Below are 15,392 nucleotides of genomic sequence, written 5' to 3' on the forward strand. Positions count from 1 at the left end.
ATGTTTAGTTGACTGAGTTTCATGTTTAATGAATAAGTAAATAATGATGATGATGATGACATCAACAGGATGTACCTGCCAAGAAGAATAGGTGGCAGAGGGCTATTGCAAGTCCATCAATGGTAGAAGAAGAAAAGCGAAGTTTGAATGATTATGTGAACCAAAATACAGAAAAATTGCTGCAGGCTGTGAAAATGGAGAACATTATTAAAACAACAGAAACAAAGGCAGAATGTAAGGAAAAACAGCTAGATGACAAATTAAATAGTTGGAAAACCAAAGTTTTGCATGGACAGCATTTGAAAACATCGAAGGAAAATGTGATAACAACTTGACATGAGCATGACTTAAGATGGGAACCATCAAGAAAGAAATAGAAAGTTTAATAGTCGCTGCTCAAGAATAAGCACTACAAACTAATGCCATGAAAGCAAAGATATAAAAAACCACTGACAATCCAAACTGTCGACTTTGCAACAACAAAGTTGAAACTGTTTCACACTTAATATGTGAGTGCAGCAAAATCATGCAAACTGATTATAAAGCTAGACATGACCGAGTTGCTAAAGTAATCCACTGGGCATTATATAAAAAAATATGACTTACCTGTACCCGAAAAGTCATGGGAACACAAAGTGGAAAAAGTTGTTGATAATGAGAAGATGAAGATCTTGTGGGACTTTCTAATACACAAGAATCGTCATTTAGAACACAACACGCCAGATATCACAGTCATCAAAAACCGAAGCATACAATTTATTGATATCACTGTACCAGGCGATGCCAGAGTTGAAGAAAAAGAACTAGAAAAAAAATCACAAAATATCACAACCTGCCCATTGAAACTACCTGATTATGGATGAAACGTGACAGTGATACCCATTGTCATTGGGGCATTTGGCACCATGTCCAAGAATTTTACACAGTACATCAAGAAATTGCAGCTTCCTGCAATAACACCAGCAGAACAGTAAAAAACTGCAGTACTCAGAAAATCATATATTTTAAGAAAATATTTAGTCGATACCTAGGATGCTGGCAGCAACCCGTATCAACCATCAGTGCCAGTTAATATTTGTGATACATTTTTAAATGTTCAATTTACTGAGTTTCATGTTTAATGAATAAAGTTAATAATAATAATAATAATAATAATAATAATAATAATAATAATAATAATAATAATAATAATAATAATAATAATAGTAGTAGTAGTAGTAGTAGTAGTAGTAGTAGTAGTAGTAGTAACCATTTCAGTAGTTATTTTCAGTAGTTATTTTCAGCTGACAGCTGGTATAACAAAGCGCTGCATGGACAGTTCCTTGAAAAGATCCAAGGAAAAGTAGATAAGGAAAAGACCTGGTTATGGCTGACCAATGGAACATTGAAGAAAGAAACAGAAGGCCTGATCCTTGCGGCCCAAGAACAAGCCATTAGAACAAATGTAATCAAAGCCAGAATAGAAAAATCTGCTGATGATCCCAAATGCAGACTTTGCAAAGAAGCAGATGAAACCATTGATCACATACTGAGCTGTTGTAAAACAATAGCTCAGACTGACTACAAACAACATCACAACACAGTTGCTCACTCGAACTTGTGTCACAACTACCATCTGCCTGTAGCAAAGAACTGGTGGAATCATAAGCCTGAAAAAGTGATTGAAAATGAGCATGCAAAGCTACTGTGGGATTTCCGAATACAGACTGATACAGTTTTGGAACAAAATACCCCGGATACCACGATTGTGGAAGAGAAAAAAGTGTGGATAGTCGACATTGCTATACCTGGTGACAGCAGAATTGATGAGAAACAACTTGAAAAAGTCACCAGATATCAATATTTGAGAATCGAATTGCAGAGACTCTGGCATAAACCAATGCAGGTGGTTCCAGTGGTACTTGGCACACTGGGAGCTGTGCCTAAAGACCTAGTCATGCACCTAAAAGCAATTGGTGCTGACAAGATCACCATTGGTCAGCTGCAGAAGGCCACCTTACTGGGATCTGCTCGCATAATTCACCGATACATCACACAGTCCTAAACACTTGGGAAGTGTTCGACTAGTGATCTGTGATACGAAATCCAGCATAATTATCTCGTTTGCTGTGTACACTGTCATTTTGTGTAAATAAAATAATAATAATAATAATAATAATAATAATAATAATAATAATAATAAGATGATGATGATGATGATGATGATGATGATGATGATGATGATGATGATGATGATGATGAACTGGAGAAGATAACAAAATACAAAGACCTACAAATAGAAATAGAACGACTATGGAAAAGGCAAGCAAGGGTAGTACCAATAATAATAGGTGCCTTGGGAGCAATCCCAAAACAACTGGAGCACCACTTGAACACCATAGGCATTGACAAATTTGCAATCAATCAATTGCAGAAGGCGGTTTTACTAGGAATCACTTCCATCCTGCGACGATATCAGTAACACCGTCAAACATTCAGATTTGCCTCTCCCAGGTCCTTGGTAAGGACTTGATAGGTAGACAAAAATGCCAAACCCAGTCTGACATCTGGCTGACTGTGCTATGTTCAATCATCATCATCACTATCATCATCTAACACCCCCCCAAGTCTCTGTAAGTTGGATCATATAAAAAGAAATAAAAATAAAATATATGGATTGTGTTTACTTATAGCAGCATAAGACAACCCCGGGCCAAGAAAAGGGGCCAGGATAGCTCAGGCAATAGAGAAGCCTGTTATTAGAACACAAAGCCTGCAATTACTGCAGGTTCGAGCCCGGCCCAAGGTTGACTCAGCCTTCCACCCTTTATAAGGTAGGTAAAATGAGGACCCAGATTGTTGGGGGGGCAATAAGTTGACTTTGTAAAAAATATATACAAATAGAATGAGACTATTGCCTTATACATTGTAAGCCGCCCTGAGTCTTCGGAGAAGGGCGGGGTATAAATGTAAACAAACAACAACAACAACAACAAAAAAGAAAAGAGTCCAATAGTCTCTTGTCACAGCAGGCCCATGGCTGGAAGAGGAAGTAACTCCTTCACATTTCTTCTCCACAATAAATGGCTAAATTTATTCTGGCTAAATGGAATAGTTGAAGCTGCCTCAAATAAAGACACGTTCTTTGGCAGCTGCTAAGTAAACTCCAAATCCACTTTCCTCTTATTTGCAAAATGTGCGTATTAGTCATCTTTATGATGGCTAAACACACACCAGGAATAGAACAGTGAGGTTATTCGTTTTGCCATGACCAGGAGTTTAGTTCCTGGAGTAGAGACTTTAAATAGTTACAGCCTTGAATTGTTGACTCTATCAGGACAGTGGGGGAGGAGGGGCAAAGAACTAGTGAAGGTACTAGAAGTGTTTTAAATTTAAATACACTAATTGTATGTTTGGGAAACAAGAAGGTGGACGGAATTTTAATTTAATTTTGGCTTGTGCTTTTTTGGTTATGGAAAAGAAAAACAGGCAGGGAGAGTAATACACTTCCAATGTTGTTTGGAAGTGTACAGTATCACTCTGTTGCTGTTTGTTTGCTGTATCAGTCACTGAATCTACTCTAAAATTTTCATACAAGCTCTTGAGCAATGTAAAAAAAAGAAGAGAAAAAAGCACAGAACTTCAGTTGGGTCACTTCACTTCCTTATTCAAGACAGACCATTGGTGGTGCAGACTGTCATGAAGTTTGGATCTGTATTTCCTCATTAGTTTTATAGTTAAAACAGCATTAACAATTCCTAGCAATGCTGCAATAACTGAATGCCATTTTCTCTTTTAACATCAGTTTACTATTAGTAGGGATTGTCATTGAACCAAAAAGTAAAACTGCACTGGATCTTCTAAATTATACTAAAGATATTACTATGGCATTGAATTTGAAAGAACACATTCAGAATTTTACAGCACTGAAGTTCAGAAGACATTCTGTTATCACCATGCAATAGCGTATAACGGCTCAGTTATTCAAGCTGCCAAATTTAACCAGGAAACCCACATATTGTGACTTGCACCACTGCTTCCCTAAAAACATATTTGAATGCATAGCAAGTCTCAATTAATCCATGAGTAAACCTTTAAAAACTTTTTTTATTTCTAATATGTAGTTATTTCATTGGAAAATTTGATAATCTAAAAGGATTATAGGATGGCTTATTCATTTTTCCAAGGACATTATTTAATTAATTAGGGAACAATCCTATCATGATACATACTAGATGACAGGGCTGTTAATTGAAGTGTATTGATCTTGTTTTGGGGATATGTTTTACTTTTTCTGTTAATTGGCACAAAATGATTAAATGTAACTAGGAGATGACCAGGCTGAGACTGAGGGGTCAAACACATCATAAGACACTCCCTTAAAAGAGCTAAGTCCAGCCCACCTTGAATGCCTTTCTTATTTCCCTCTCATTTCCCTTGACTGCTAGTTGGTCAAATTCTTATAGAGAACCAAAGCTTTAACCAAAAACTATCTACTATTGACTTCAGCCCATTTCTAAGAGGCGTGTAAGGGGCGTGCATAAGAGCACAAGCGTGCCTACCATTCCTGTCCTATTGTTTCCCTCCATTATATCCAATTAATATAGTTATTACATACTTATGCTTATATATATGCTTATATATTGTATAGTTAATTCATGCTTATGAATATATACTGTTGTGACAAATAAAATAAATAAATAAATAAATAAATATACTCATTTGAATTGCCTGAATCTCTGGTTTTCCTTGGCGCTTGACATATGATTATCAATAAATATAAATTACAGCTCAGCTGCAAAAATATAGGTTTAATGAAAGTTTACAGTGCTGAGTGAAAAACATGTTTTTGAGTGAACAATATGCCTCGACAGTCTCCCCTCACACCCCATCCTTTGGTTGCTGTTTCCCAAAATTTTTGAGCTTTAACTCCTAGTTTGTGTTATATAAAACCATTAAACACATGGTTTAGATTTCTCAGAAGCCATGTCTGAATTTCTAAAGCTATTGTGCAGAATGAAATGAATTTCTGTTGTCTTGAATGTTGCCTTTATTTAGTAGGAGAACATGTTGTCCAGATAGCTCATCCACCCTTTTGTGTTTATGAAAAGTAGATAACATGATACTTTTGTGAAAGTTCCAAATCCTAAATGTGCCATTAGAGCAAAGGAGTTCGAGCACCAGCTGAGGCCTTGCAGTAAAGATGCATTGTAGCACAGAAACACTTGACATACCTAGACTTCTGACAACCAATTGTCCAAGCAATTCAAGCATGTCTTAAATTCAGATTGGAACATTTAAGAGCATTGCTATATATGTTACTTTCTTAATAGGAGCATTTGAAGCTGAATTGCCTCTGCAAGCAACACATCCTTTGCCTTTCTTTCTTTCTTAACTTGTCCAGAACTAACTTCTACTATTCAGACAGAGAAAGACTATTAAAATATCAACCAGTGAATGGTGGAAGATTCATAGCAGTCCTTTGTGTGTTTTTCTTCACACAACACACAGTTAAACCATGGAATCAATTATCAGAAACTGTAACAGTTAAGGGCACTTCTTATAATAACTGTGATAGTTATGAAATATTGCTTAACAACAATTGTAAAGTAGTATAATTGGGTCTTTCTCTAGGACAAGAATGGATACCCCAGAATCCTCTGCTTTTCTAAAGGACTTGCTTTCTTTCACAACTCCTTCCCTCCCTCCCCTCCCCCCACATGTCTGTCTATCTCTTCTTACCTTAGTGGTTAAAAACTGGTAGCATGATTTTGTGCCGTTTGAAACCTCAAAAAATGTCAGTGTAAGTCCCTGGATACAATTTACATAATTTCCAAAACAATTTTTAAAAAATCCAGAAAGCACCCACAAAAATAAACACATAAATAAAAATCCATGTATGTCCTAGAAATCACGTCCCTATTCACTTTGTGTCATCATTCTATATGCTAAATTCACATCAAAAATGATAAATATGAACTTTTTGGCCAATGCTATTGTGGACTAGAGAGCATTTCGTCAGATCCAGAAATGCTCAGCCTGAGTATCAAGATAATCCAGTTTCCATGGGCATGATTAAACTGAGGAATTAATTACCTAATTCTCTAGCAGTGGCCATCAGATTAGAAGACTTTAAAAAGAAATATGAACAAATATTCCTATCTATTATCCTGGTATCCAAGGAAACATGCCTCCAAACATCAGTTGCTAAGATACCTGATTGGGAAGGAAGCAGGAGAAAGTGACAAGGCTCATGGTCTCCTTATGGGTTTTCCAGTAGGGAATTCTACGAGACAGCATTAGGGTTGACTGATGGAATAGATGATGACACAATCATGGATGTTTTATTTTTTATTTATTTTATTTATTTATTTTGTCACAAAGTATATAGAATAGAATAGAATAGAATAGAATTTTATTGGCCAAGTGTGATTGGACACACAAGGAATTTGTCTTGGTGCATATGCTCTCAGTGTACATAAAAGAAAAGATACGTTCATCAAGGTACAACATTTACAACACAATTGATGATCAATATATCAATATAAATCATAAGGATTGCCAGCAACAAGTTATAGTCATACAGTCATAAGTGGAAAGAGATTGGTGATGGGAACTATGAAACGATTAATAGTAGTGCAGATTCAGTAAATAGTCTGACAGTGTTGAGGGAATTATTTGTTTAGCAGAGTGATGGCCTTCGGGAAAAAACTGTTCTTGTGTCTAGTTGTTCTGGTGTGCAGTGCTCTATAGCGTCGTTTTGAGGGTAGGAGTTGAAACAGTTTATGTCCAGGATGCGAGGGATCTGCAAATATTTTCACGGCCCTCTTCTTGATTCGTGCAGTATACAGGTCCTCAATGGAAGGCATATAAGCATAAGCATGAAAATAACTATATAACATATAAGCATATATATAAGCATAAGTATGCAACAACTATATTAATTGGATATAATGAAAGAAACAACAGGACAGGAACGGTAGGCACGTTTGTGCTCTTATGCACGCCCCTTACAGACCTCTTAGGAATGGGGTGAGGTCAATAGTAGACATTTTTTGGTTAAAGCTTTGGGGATTCTGAGAAGAGACCACAGGTAGTGTGTTCCAAGCATTAATAACTGTATTAAAGAAGTCATATTTTCTGCAATCAAGATTGAAGCGGTTAACATTAAGTTTAAATCTATTGTTTGCTCTTGTATTGTTGTGATTGAAGCTGAAGTAGTCTTCAACAGGAAGGAAATTACAATAGATGATTCTATGAGTTAAACATAGGTCCTGTCGAAGGCGGCGGAGTTCTAAGTTTTCTAAACCAAAGATTTCAAGTCTGGTGGCATAAGGTATTTTGTTGTATTCAGAGGAGTGGAGAACTCTTCTTGTAAAATATTTCTGGACACGTTCAATTGTATTGATGTCTGAAATGTGGTATGGGTTCCAGACAGGCGAGCTGTATTCAAGAATTGGTCTAGCAAATGTTTTATAAGCTCTGGTTAGCAGTGTAGTGTTTCTGGAGAAGAAGCTACGCAAGATTAGGTTTACAACTCTTAAAGCCTTTTTTGCGATGTAGTTGCAGTGGGCTTTGGCACTTAGATCATTGGATATGAAAACTCCAAGGTCTTTAACAGGGTGAGGGTCATCTGTAAGGTAATGTCCATCGAGTTTGTATTTAGTGTTTAGATTCTTTTTTCCAATGTCTAAGACAGAGCATTTGCTGGTTGAGATTTAGAGTTGCCAAGTTTTTGACCATTCTGACACAAAGTCAAGGTATTTTTGAAGGGTAGCTGTATTGTTGGTAGTATTAAATAATAAATAAATAAATAAATAATTGTTGGTAGTGTTAAACAGTTTGACATGTTTATGTTTTTGAGAGTACTTTGATTCAATGTTCAAGCCTATCATTTCTTGTCATTTGTGAATTGGGATTTGGGATTTGTCCTTTAAGATAGGCATAGTCACATCCTGGTGCCACCTCCTTGACATTTCCTTAACTGACATTTCCTGAGCCCAGATACTTACTTAACTACCCTGTGAGCAAAAGTGCAGTAGAACGTTACACTGAATAGAGAGTATGTAGAACAGAGTTTTTGATTTTCAGCATGTAATGGAGAAATGTATGAGGAAGTCTGTTGTATATGTGTTGATTTAGAGAAAGAGTGTGGTAAAATAAGAATTATAAGGAATTTAAAGTTGACTGCTGAATGTGCTAATAGTGGTTTCATAGTTTTTATCCATTGCGGTGAAAAACAATGCAAAACACCTCATTTTATTAAAACAAATACTTTCAATCTGAGCAATTTTCCTTAGCAAAATTGTTTACTGGGTGAGCCAGCCCTGGACACTCCCATATTTTGATCAGGAATGAAGCCAGGGCTTTAGATTTAAAATGTACTGTAAAATATTATTTTTCCTCTACTGGAAATTGCATAGCTTAAAAGTTTTCTAATGTAGTCACCTGAACACATACTTGTCTGTTTCTAAAGAGACTATTCCTGTTTGAATAACTTATGGGGTGCCTTTTTCCCTCTGGGAGCCTGTTCTTGCTTAACAGAAGGAAAACGGAACTTGGTTGCTTCCTCTTCTGGTCTTCTGGCTTCCCCAGAGTCTGGACAGAATCTGTCCCATATTACACCCTTATCTCAATGGTGAAATCCAATTTTTTTTACTACCAGTTCTGTGGGCATGGCTTGGTGGGCATGGCAGGGGAAGGATACTGCAAAATCTCCATTCCTGCCCCACTCCAGGAGAAAGATACTGCAAAATCTGCATTCCCACCCCACTCTGGGGCCAGCCAGAGGTGATATTTGCCGGTTCTCCGAATTACTCAAAATTTCCATTACCGGTTCTTCAGAACCTGTCAGAACCTGCTGGATTTTGCCCCTGCCTTATCTTCACCATTCTTCTATAGGCTGTTTCATGCTCCATTTATGAGAATGTTGCCTAACCCAGCCACTCCTCAAACCTGCACCTTTTCAGCAGTATATCCCTTCTTTGTCGATCTCAGGTTACCAGCCAATACTGCTATTAATTAAAATCAGTAACATCTTTTCAACTACCAATACTAACTAGATTCATTTTAGCTTGCCAGATATTACTTTTCTTATCGACATTTTCCTTCTTCTCCCCAAAGTTCCTTCCTGGTTTTTAAGACTGTATGTTTCTTAACTTCTACTTATCAACTACTATAGCAAAATGTATGTTTGGCCCAAAGGTGATTTTTTTCAGGAGGCAACTGGACTTTCTGTTTTTTCTTTGAAGACAAACCATGTCCTGGATGACTGAGAATCTCCATAGACAATGAATGTGTGGGTTTTTGTGCAGATTCACAAAGAGACATGGCTTTCTATAGCAGGGGTCTCCAACCTTGGTCCCTTTAAGACTTGTGGACTTCAATTCCCAGAGTCCCTCAGCCAACAAAGCTGGCTGAGGAACTCTGGGAGTTGAGGTCCACAAGTCTTAAAAGGACCAAGGTTGGAGACCCCTGCTCTATAGTCTATCCTGTGATATATAATATGAATAAAAAAAACCTTGAGAATAGTTCTCATCTATTGCTCTTTCTATGATGCCCCAAGGTGTCCTCTGATTGCCCCAATCATTCCAATATGAGAGCCATGCAGATAAATTTTATGTTTATTATTTTTTAAGGGACACTAACCCTATACTCATATATCAGATGGCCAAATATTTTCACCAAGTTACACAACTGTGCAAAAAATTTAATTAGATACGCTGTTTTATTGCCCTATCATTATTTTAATAACTAGCTGCTGTATTAAGCTATTACTCTTTTTACTGTACTCTTTTATTGTCAAGACAGGTCAAAGACCTCAATAAAGCTTTTTGAACTAAACAAACAAACAAACAAGCAAATAAACCTACCTCCAAAACAAAAGGTTATACCAAAGATGTTTTGCTGAAAAACAACAATCAGCTATTGAAACTGGGAGTTGGTACTATTGACAGGCTAACGGACTCTGAATTTGATCTATCCAAAATTAGAACAATCCTCCAAAAACTGAAGATGTATGCTTTGGAGGGAGAAGCCAGCGAAATAAAAATCATATCCAAATAGGAACTATTCCACCTAAATTTTTCCCAATACTTCCCTATGGGAGTGGCAGTAAGGCTAAATACCATTAAGAATACCATTAACTCTTCTGGTATAAATACTCCTCCCTGATCCCTCTTAATCACAAAGGGTTGGAAAGAATTCTGGAAAACATGCTCTGCAAAGTTTCCTAATTAAGGGATTGTTGTAATTATGTAAAGAAATTATGTACTGTAATTATGTAATTATTATGCAATTAAGATGGCATTGCATCTGTACTATATACATAAAACGAAAATATGTTCCAAGCTATGAAAATGACTCATTTATTGAATGAAGCATTGCCTAGAATTTTCAACATTGTGTCATCTTATATTTATAACCCCATTGTGAATAGGAAAGACAATAATGAGTATTTAAATAAAAAAATAGGCAAAGGATAAAAATATGAATCACTTTTTTAGAAACAGAAGCTCCTGTGAGCAAAAAGGATATATTTTTAATAAAATTTCAGATTTTTAACCTTATGAGAACCAGGTGGGAATTGCCTGATTAACCACTCTCTTACCATCAGTTAAGAAATAGTAAGTAGAACTAGCAGAAAAACAGCTTAAAGGGATATTGGATCCACCATTTCATAGTTGCATCCTGATTATAGCTTTAATCAACAAAGTCATTCATTGAAAAACCCTGTTTTAAAATTCAACATAATTACGGACGATGTTGGAAGAGGAAGTGAAGAAGGAGAACCAATAATATTGTTGCTGTCACCCGCTCCATAGAAAAAGAGAATGTGACCTATTTGTTAAAAGCAGAATTGGGAAAAATATGCAGTTAAAAGCTTATACTTCATCACAAAGGTTGGGATCAGTGTAAAGTAATACTCTCCTTTTAAGCAGAAAAATGGATCTATTTTATTATTTATAAATAAATGGATTTATTTATATACATGGAATGATGGCTTTATATACAAAGAAAAGCCTTAGGTTACTGGATCTTGTGAGATTTGTCTGCAAATTACATAAAAATGTTTCAAATAATGTTTGTCAGTCAAGCAGTTTATGTTTATTATCAGTTCTTGGCAAGCAATGCTGAATGTCTGCTATTGGCATGACTAGCAATCTTATGGCACATTATGAGATTGCTTTGTTTTACACAAAAATTGATGCAATTATGCAGAATCAGGTTGGAATGTCAATCCCGCTCCCCTCTCTCACTCTCTCTTGGACCAGTGCTTTACTTAAATAAGATGCTTCCTATGCTATGGAGGTGATACAGTTTGTTGAGGTGGTGATGCAATTCTGCATGAAAAGGTACTTTGTGTCACCTCAAGACTTAGAGAATAGAACAGCAGTTCTATAGCCAAGAGAACTCTCTGCATGCATGAAAGTGTCTAATCTGGAATGGAAATAGGCACAGATATTTTACCTGCTAGAAATGCTAAAGACCCTAAAGCAACACAAAAGAAATACAATACAGTGGAGCGTTGTTTGACAAGCATATTCAAAGGGGTGCTTGTCAAATGAAACATCATCAATGAAACACTCCTTCAAAGTTCACATTGTGAATACTTTGCCTGTGAAGGGGGTGTAATGTTCAAAAAATATGGTGCCAAGTTATAAAAAGGATCAGTGGGGAAGCCAAATTCACTTAACTACTGTGTTATTAACTTAAACAACTCCAGTGATTAATTTAACAACTGTGGCAAGAAATGAGGAAAAACTTACTTAACATCTCCTTTGTTTAGCAACATAAATTTTGGGTTCAATTGTGGTCATAAATTGAGGATTACCTGTATCTCTTTTCCCAGCACCAGCATTCAGACCTCCAGTGATGAGAGTCTTAGAAGTATAGTAGTATAATTTCATTCACATGGATATACGGCATGGGAGTGCATATAAATTCATTTCTTTGACTCTCTGATGATACTAACAAGTAATTTGATAATTAAGTAACAATTGGGAATCCAAATATATTTAATGGAAAATACTGTTACATATTTTGACTCTGATTTTTGGGAAAGGCAATATTACAATAATAGTTGACTAAATAAAAGTTCAAAACAACTCTGTCAATAGAATAAATCCATTGTACAAGTTTACTATTTACAAAGTAAATCTGAAACAGAGATAACTCTTAATTGGCAACCTGGAATGTGATCTATTTCTTACGATAAATATAAATTATGTCTCCTCCCCTCACCCAATTATTATATTGTCCTTTGATGAACTGAAAACATAATATTGTATGGCAAATCAATTCTTTTTTCTCATTTTTATACCAATAATCAGTTTTTATAATAAATGGAAAGAAGGTACATTCCTTGTACTTACCAGAAATGGGAAACTATTAATTTATAAATATAGAATGCACTAATACAATTTTCTTAGCTAAGTATAAGTATGCAATATTTATGCGTACCATGCACACAAACACTTATTTAAAATTGCTTTGAAATCATAAGCACTTTATTTAAAAAAATGGCAAAAGGAGGTAGACCTATGTCTGTAGATTGATTAGTTTAAATTCTGTAAATTCTGTAAATTTTTGCAGATTCCAAAAATGAAACTCCTGTATTTATTTCTAATCTCCCAAGTTACATTCCTTTGCTAAATTTGCAAGATTTTAAATAAAACAATAACAATATCTATAAAATCACCCAAGCAATTTCCATTCCCAACATCTATGGATGGATTTTTATTTTGTTGTGGTAATGAGAAGCCAAACTTCTTCCAATGAAAAGGCAACTTGTTAGCAGCAACAGTTTTTATTGGAAAAATAGAGTGAGCTGATACTTAATATTAACTGCAAAATGGGAGAAAAACTTGTGGAGATTGCATGTGAATTTATTTCTACCATGAAATTGGAAATATTATTTTTTCCATGATTCTTACAACATTCTTTTGAAACTTTAATCAATTCTTCAGTAATTGTACATACAAAGGCAATTATTGTTAGTGCATTTTCTAAATAAACAGCTTGTTGGGAATCAGGTGCTTTACTGTGAGACTAGCCCTCAAAGCAGTTTATTATTATTGCCTTTTTGTTCTGAACAAAGAAATCTCTTAAACCAGATTGTATTACAGCTGTGTATTTAGATAAACTCTCTGATACTTACAAAAGATCCTATTTTATACTGGAATAATAAAACATACAGAAAAAAAACCAAAATAATCTTTTCCATATATCCTGAAGGTGGTATAGAAACATGAGAATTTTCTAAATATTATTAATGCAAGATAGAACGTTAAAGCCATGTGTAAACTGCTTGTGTGACCACATTTTATAGAGAAGAATCTCCTATTTGAAGGCCAAATCTGGTTTAAAAGACAACAAAAAGGGAAAGTAGCAGATAAAATCATCAACACCTAAGTACCAGGCTCCTTCATTATGGTGAGATATATTATATTTCCATTTATCCCTAGATTTACAATATATAAATATAAATTTCCATGTGCAAATGCTATGCATGTTTGTCTTCCATTTGGACAGGAAATAAGTGACCATTCTAATTTATAACCCCTAATGTATAGTTTGTGAGGGTTTTATGGTCATATTTCAACTATTGGGGAAAAATATTTTATATATGAACATTTTAAAAATTAGATCAAATGTATTTTGTAGATTTAAGAAAAATACCATTCAAAAGAATTAGTGTCCTAGAATTTCAGCTCAGTTTTCAAAATACTGAAATATCTGTAATGACCTTTAATTTTAAAAAAGAAAAGCAAGCAGAACATTTTTAAAGTAACTAATTGTGATTAAAAGTAAGAAGGGAAGCATTTTACGCAAGAATTCTGTTTTAAAAAATGATCAGTCTCCATAAAGCCAATTCTCATAAAGAAAAAAAAATCAACAGTATTTCTGTTGAAAGCCCCCTTTCCCTAGTTTTGAAAATAAATATTTTAGAAAAGCAGACTTGCTATAAATACTGTATGTACAATAAATTAATCTTAAGAAAATAAAATCTTTATAAAATCTTTATAATAATTTCCTGAGCAAATATGTACATCATAAAATTGACTGCCAATAGAATACATTCTTACAGATCCGGTATGGATTATTTCTAAAAACTTCATCCTAACTCTCTGTAGTCTACTTTCTGATGAAGTGACCATTGAAATCCAGTATCAGTTACCAATTCCTAGCAAAGCTGTCATCTTTCATAGCTTTTACAAGCCAGTCTCTTTCTTTCTCTTCATCATAATCAGAATCACTCATATCACTAGAATCTGCAGCTAAGAGACGGGAATAATTAATCCTTTTCTGTCGTGGTAATTTAGATTGAACAACCAAGAACAAAACTAGCCATAATATTAAGGTAATGGAACATGCTCTGTAGAGCATTGCTAAACCAAAGCTGTTCACAACAAACCCTCCTGCAAAGCTGCCTAAACTGGCTCCACATCCATGAGAGAGGCCTTGAAGGACCAAGTGCAGAGACCTTTCTGTGCCAGGAGTAGCAACGTCGTCTGTCAGCATGTTCACTGCCCACCATAACGAACCATTGCTAAAAGCGCAGAAGACCTGGATTGGCAGCACAGCCCAGGAATTCCAGAGGAAAGAATAGTAGAGCAGTTGTGCTGCCAGGCAACTTAATCCCAAGGCAACTGTGCCACCAACAGAGAGAGCCTTTAGCAGTTTGCTTTTGAAGATATAGAGCAGGATTTCAGCAATTAGTCCAATAGTCACCGAGAGGCCCATGAATAATTCATGACTGCCTTGGTCTTGCATTTGCCAGAAAAGAAAGTTCTGCACAGTTGACCCAATAGCTCCTGTGAGGAAGATGGTGACAGCACACAGGATGGTTCGACCGTCACTCCCAATGAGGTTCAAAGCTTTGACTGTTTTATTGACATGTTCGTTTTTTTCTGAAACATAAATGGGAAAGAAGGTACTGACAAGTAACGTCAGTGTCATGAACAAGGCATAGCCATAGAAATGCACTGCAAAACGTGGAATATTAGTATTCAAAAAGCAACTCAGTTGATCTACAAATATTGCGGTGCTGCAGACACCCAGAGATGCTCCTAAGTAGCTCCAGATCCAAAGGTTCTCATATCTGTCAGCAGCATCCACAAAGTCAAGGTATTCATAGAGACTGTCGTCAACCATCCACTCAAGTGGCCCGGCCAGCAGCTCCCAAAGGACAACAGCACCTAACACCATAAGGAAGACCTGATGCTCACTGTCCAAGAAGTCAGTACCCTGAAGTAACGGAGAGCTTATATCTTGTGCTCTTTCTCTGCGCCCTGATAGATTTTTCAGTACATAAGGTATCTCTGTAACAGGTAAATGAAGCATGGATAACAAGCAACAAAGTAGGACAAAGGTTTTACTGTGAAACTTAAAAGTTTCAAAATCTTAGAACA

At 35.8% G+C, this 15,392-nt stretch overlaps 1 protein-coding gene across 1 annotated transcript; it reads right to left on the reverse strand.

Moving 5' to 3' along the window:
• Nucleotides 1-9,485: 9,485 nt before the first annotated feature.
• MFSD6L (major facilitator superfamily domain containing 6 like) lies at nucleotides 9,486-15,324 on the reverse strand. The gene has a single exon (XM_058167889.1). The coding sequence runs from the start codon at nucleotides 15,322-15,324 to the stop codon at nucleotides 14,155-14,157; it is 1,170 nt and encodes a 389-aa protein (XP_058023872.1). The 3' UTR covers nucleotides 9,486-14,154.
• Nucleotides 15,325-15,392: the final 68 nt, after the last annotated feature.

The sequence above is a fragment of the Ahaetulla prasina genome, chromosome 2 (assembly GCF_028640845.1).
Source record: "Ahaetulla prasina isolate Xishuangbanna chromosome 2, ASM2864084v1, whole genome shotgun sequence".
Lineage (NCBI taxonomy): Eukaryota > Metazoa > Chordata > Lepidosauria > Squamata > Colubridae > Ahaetulla > Ahaetulla prasina.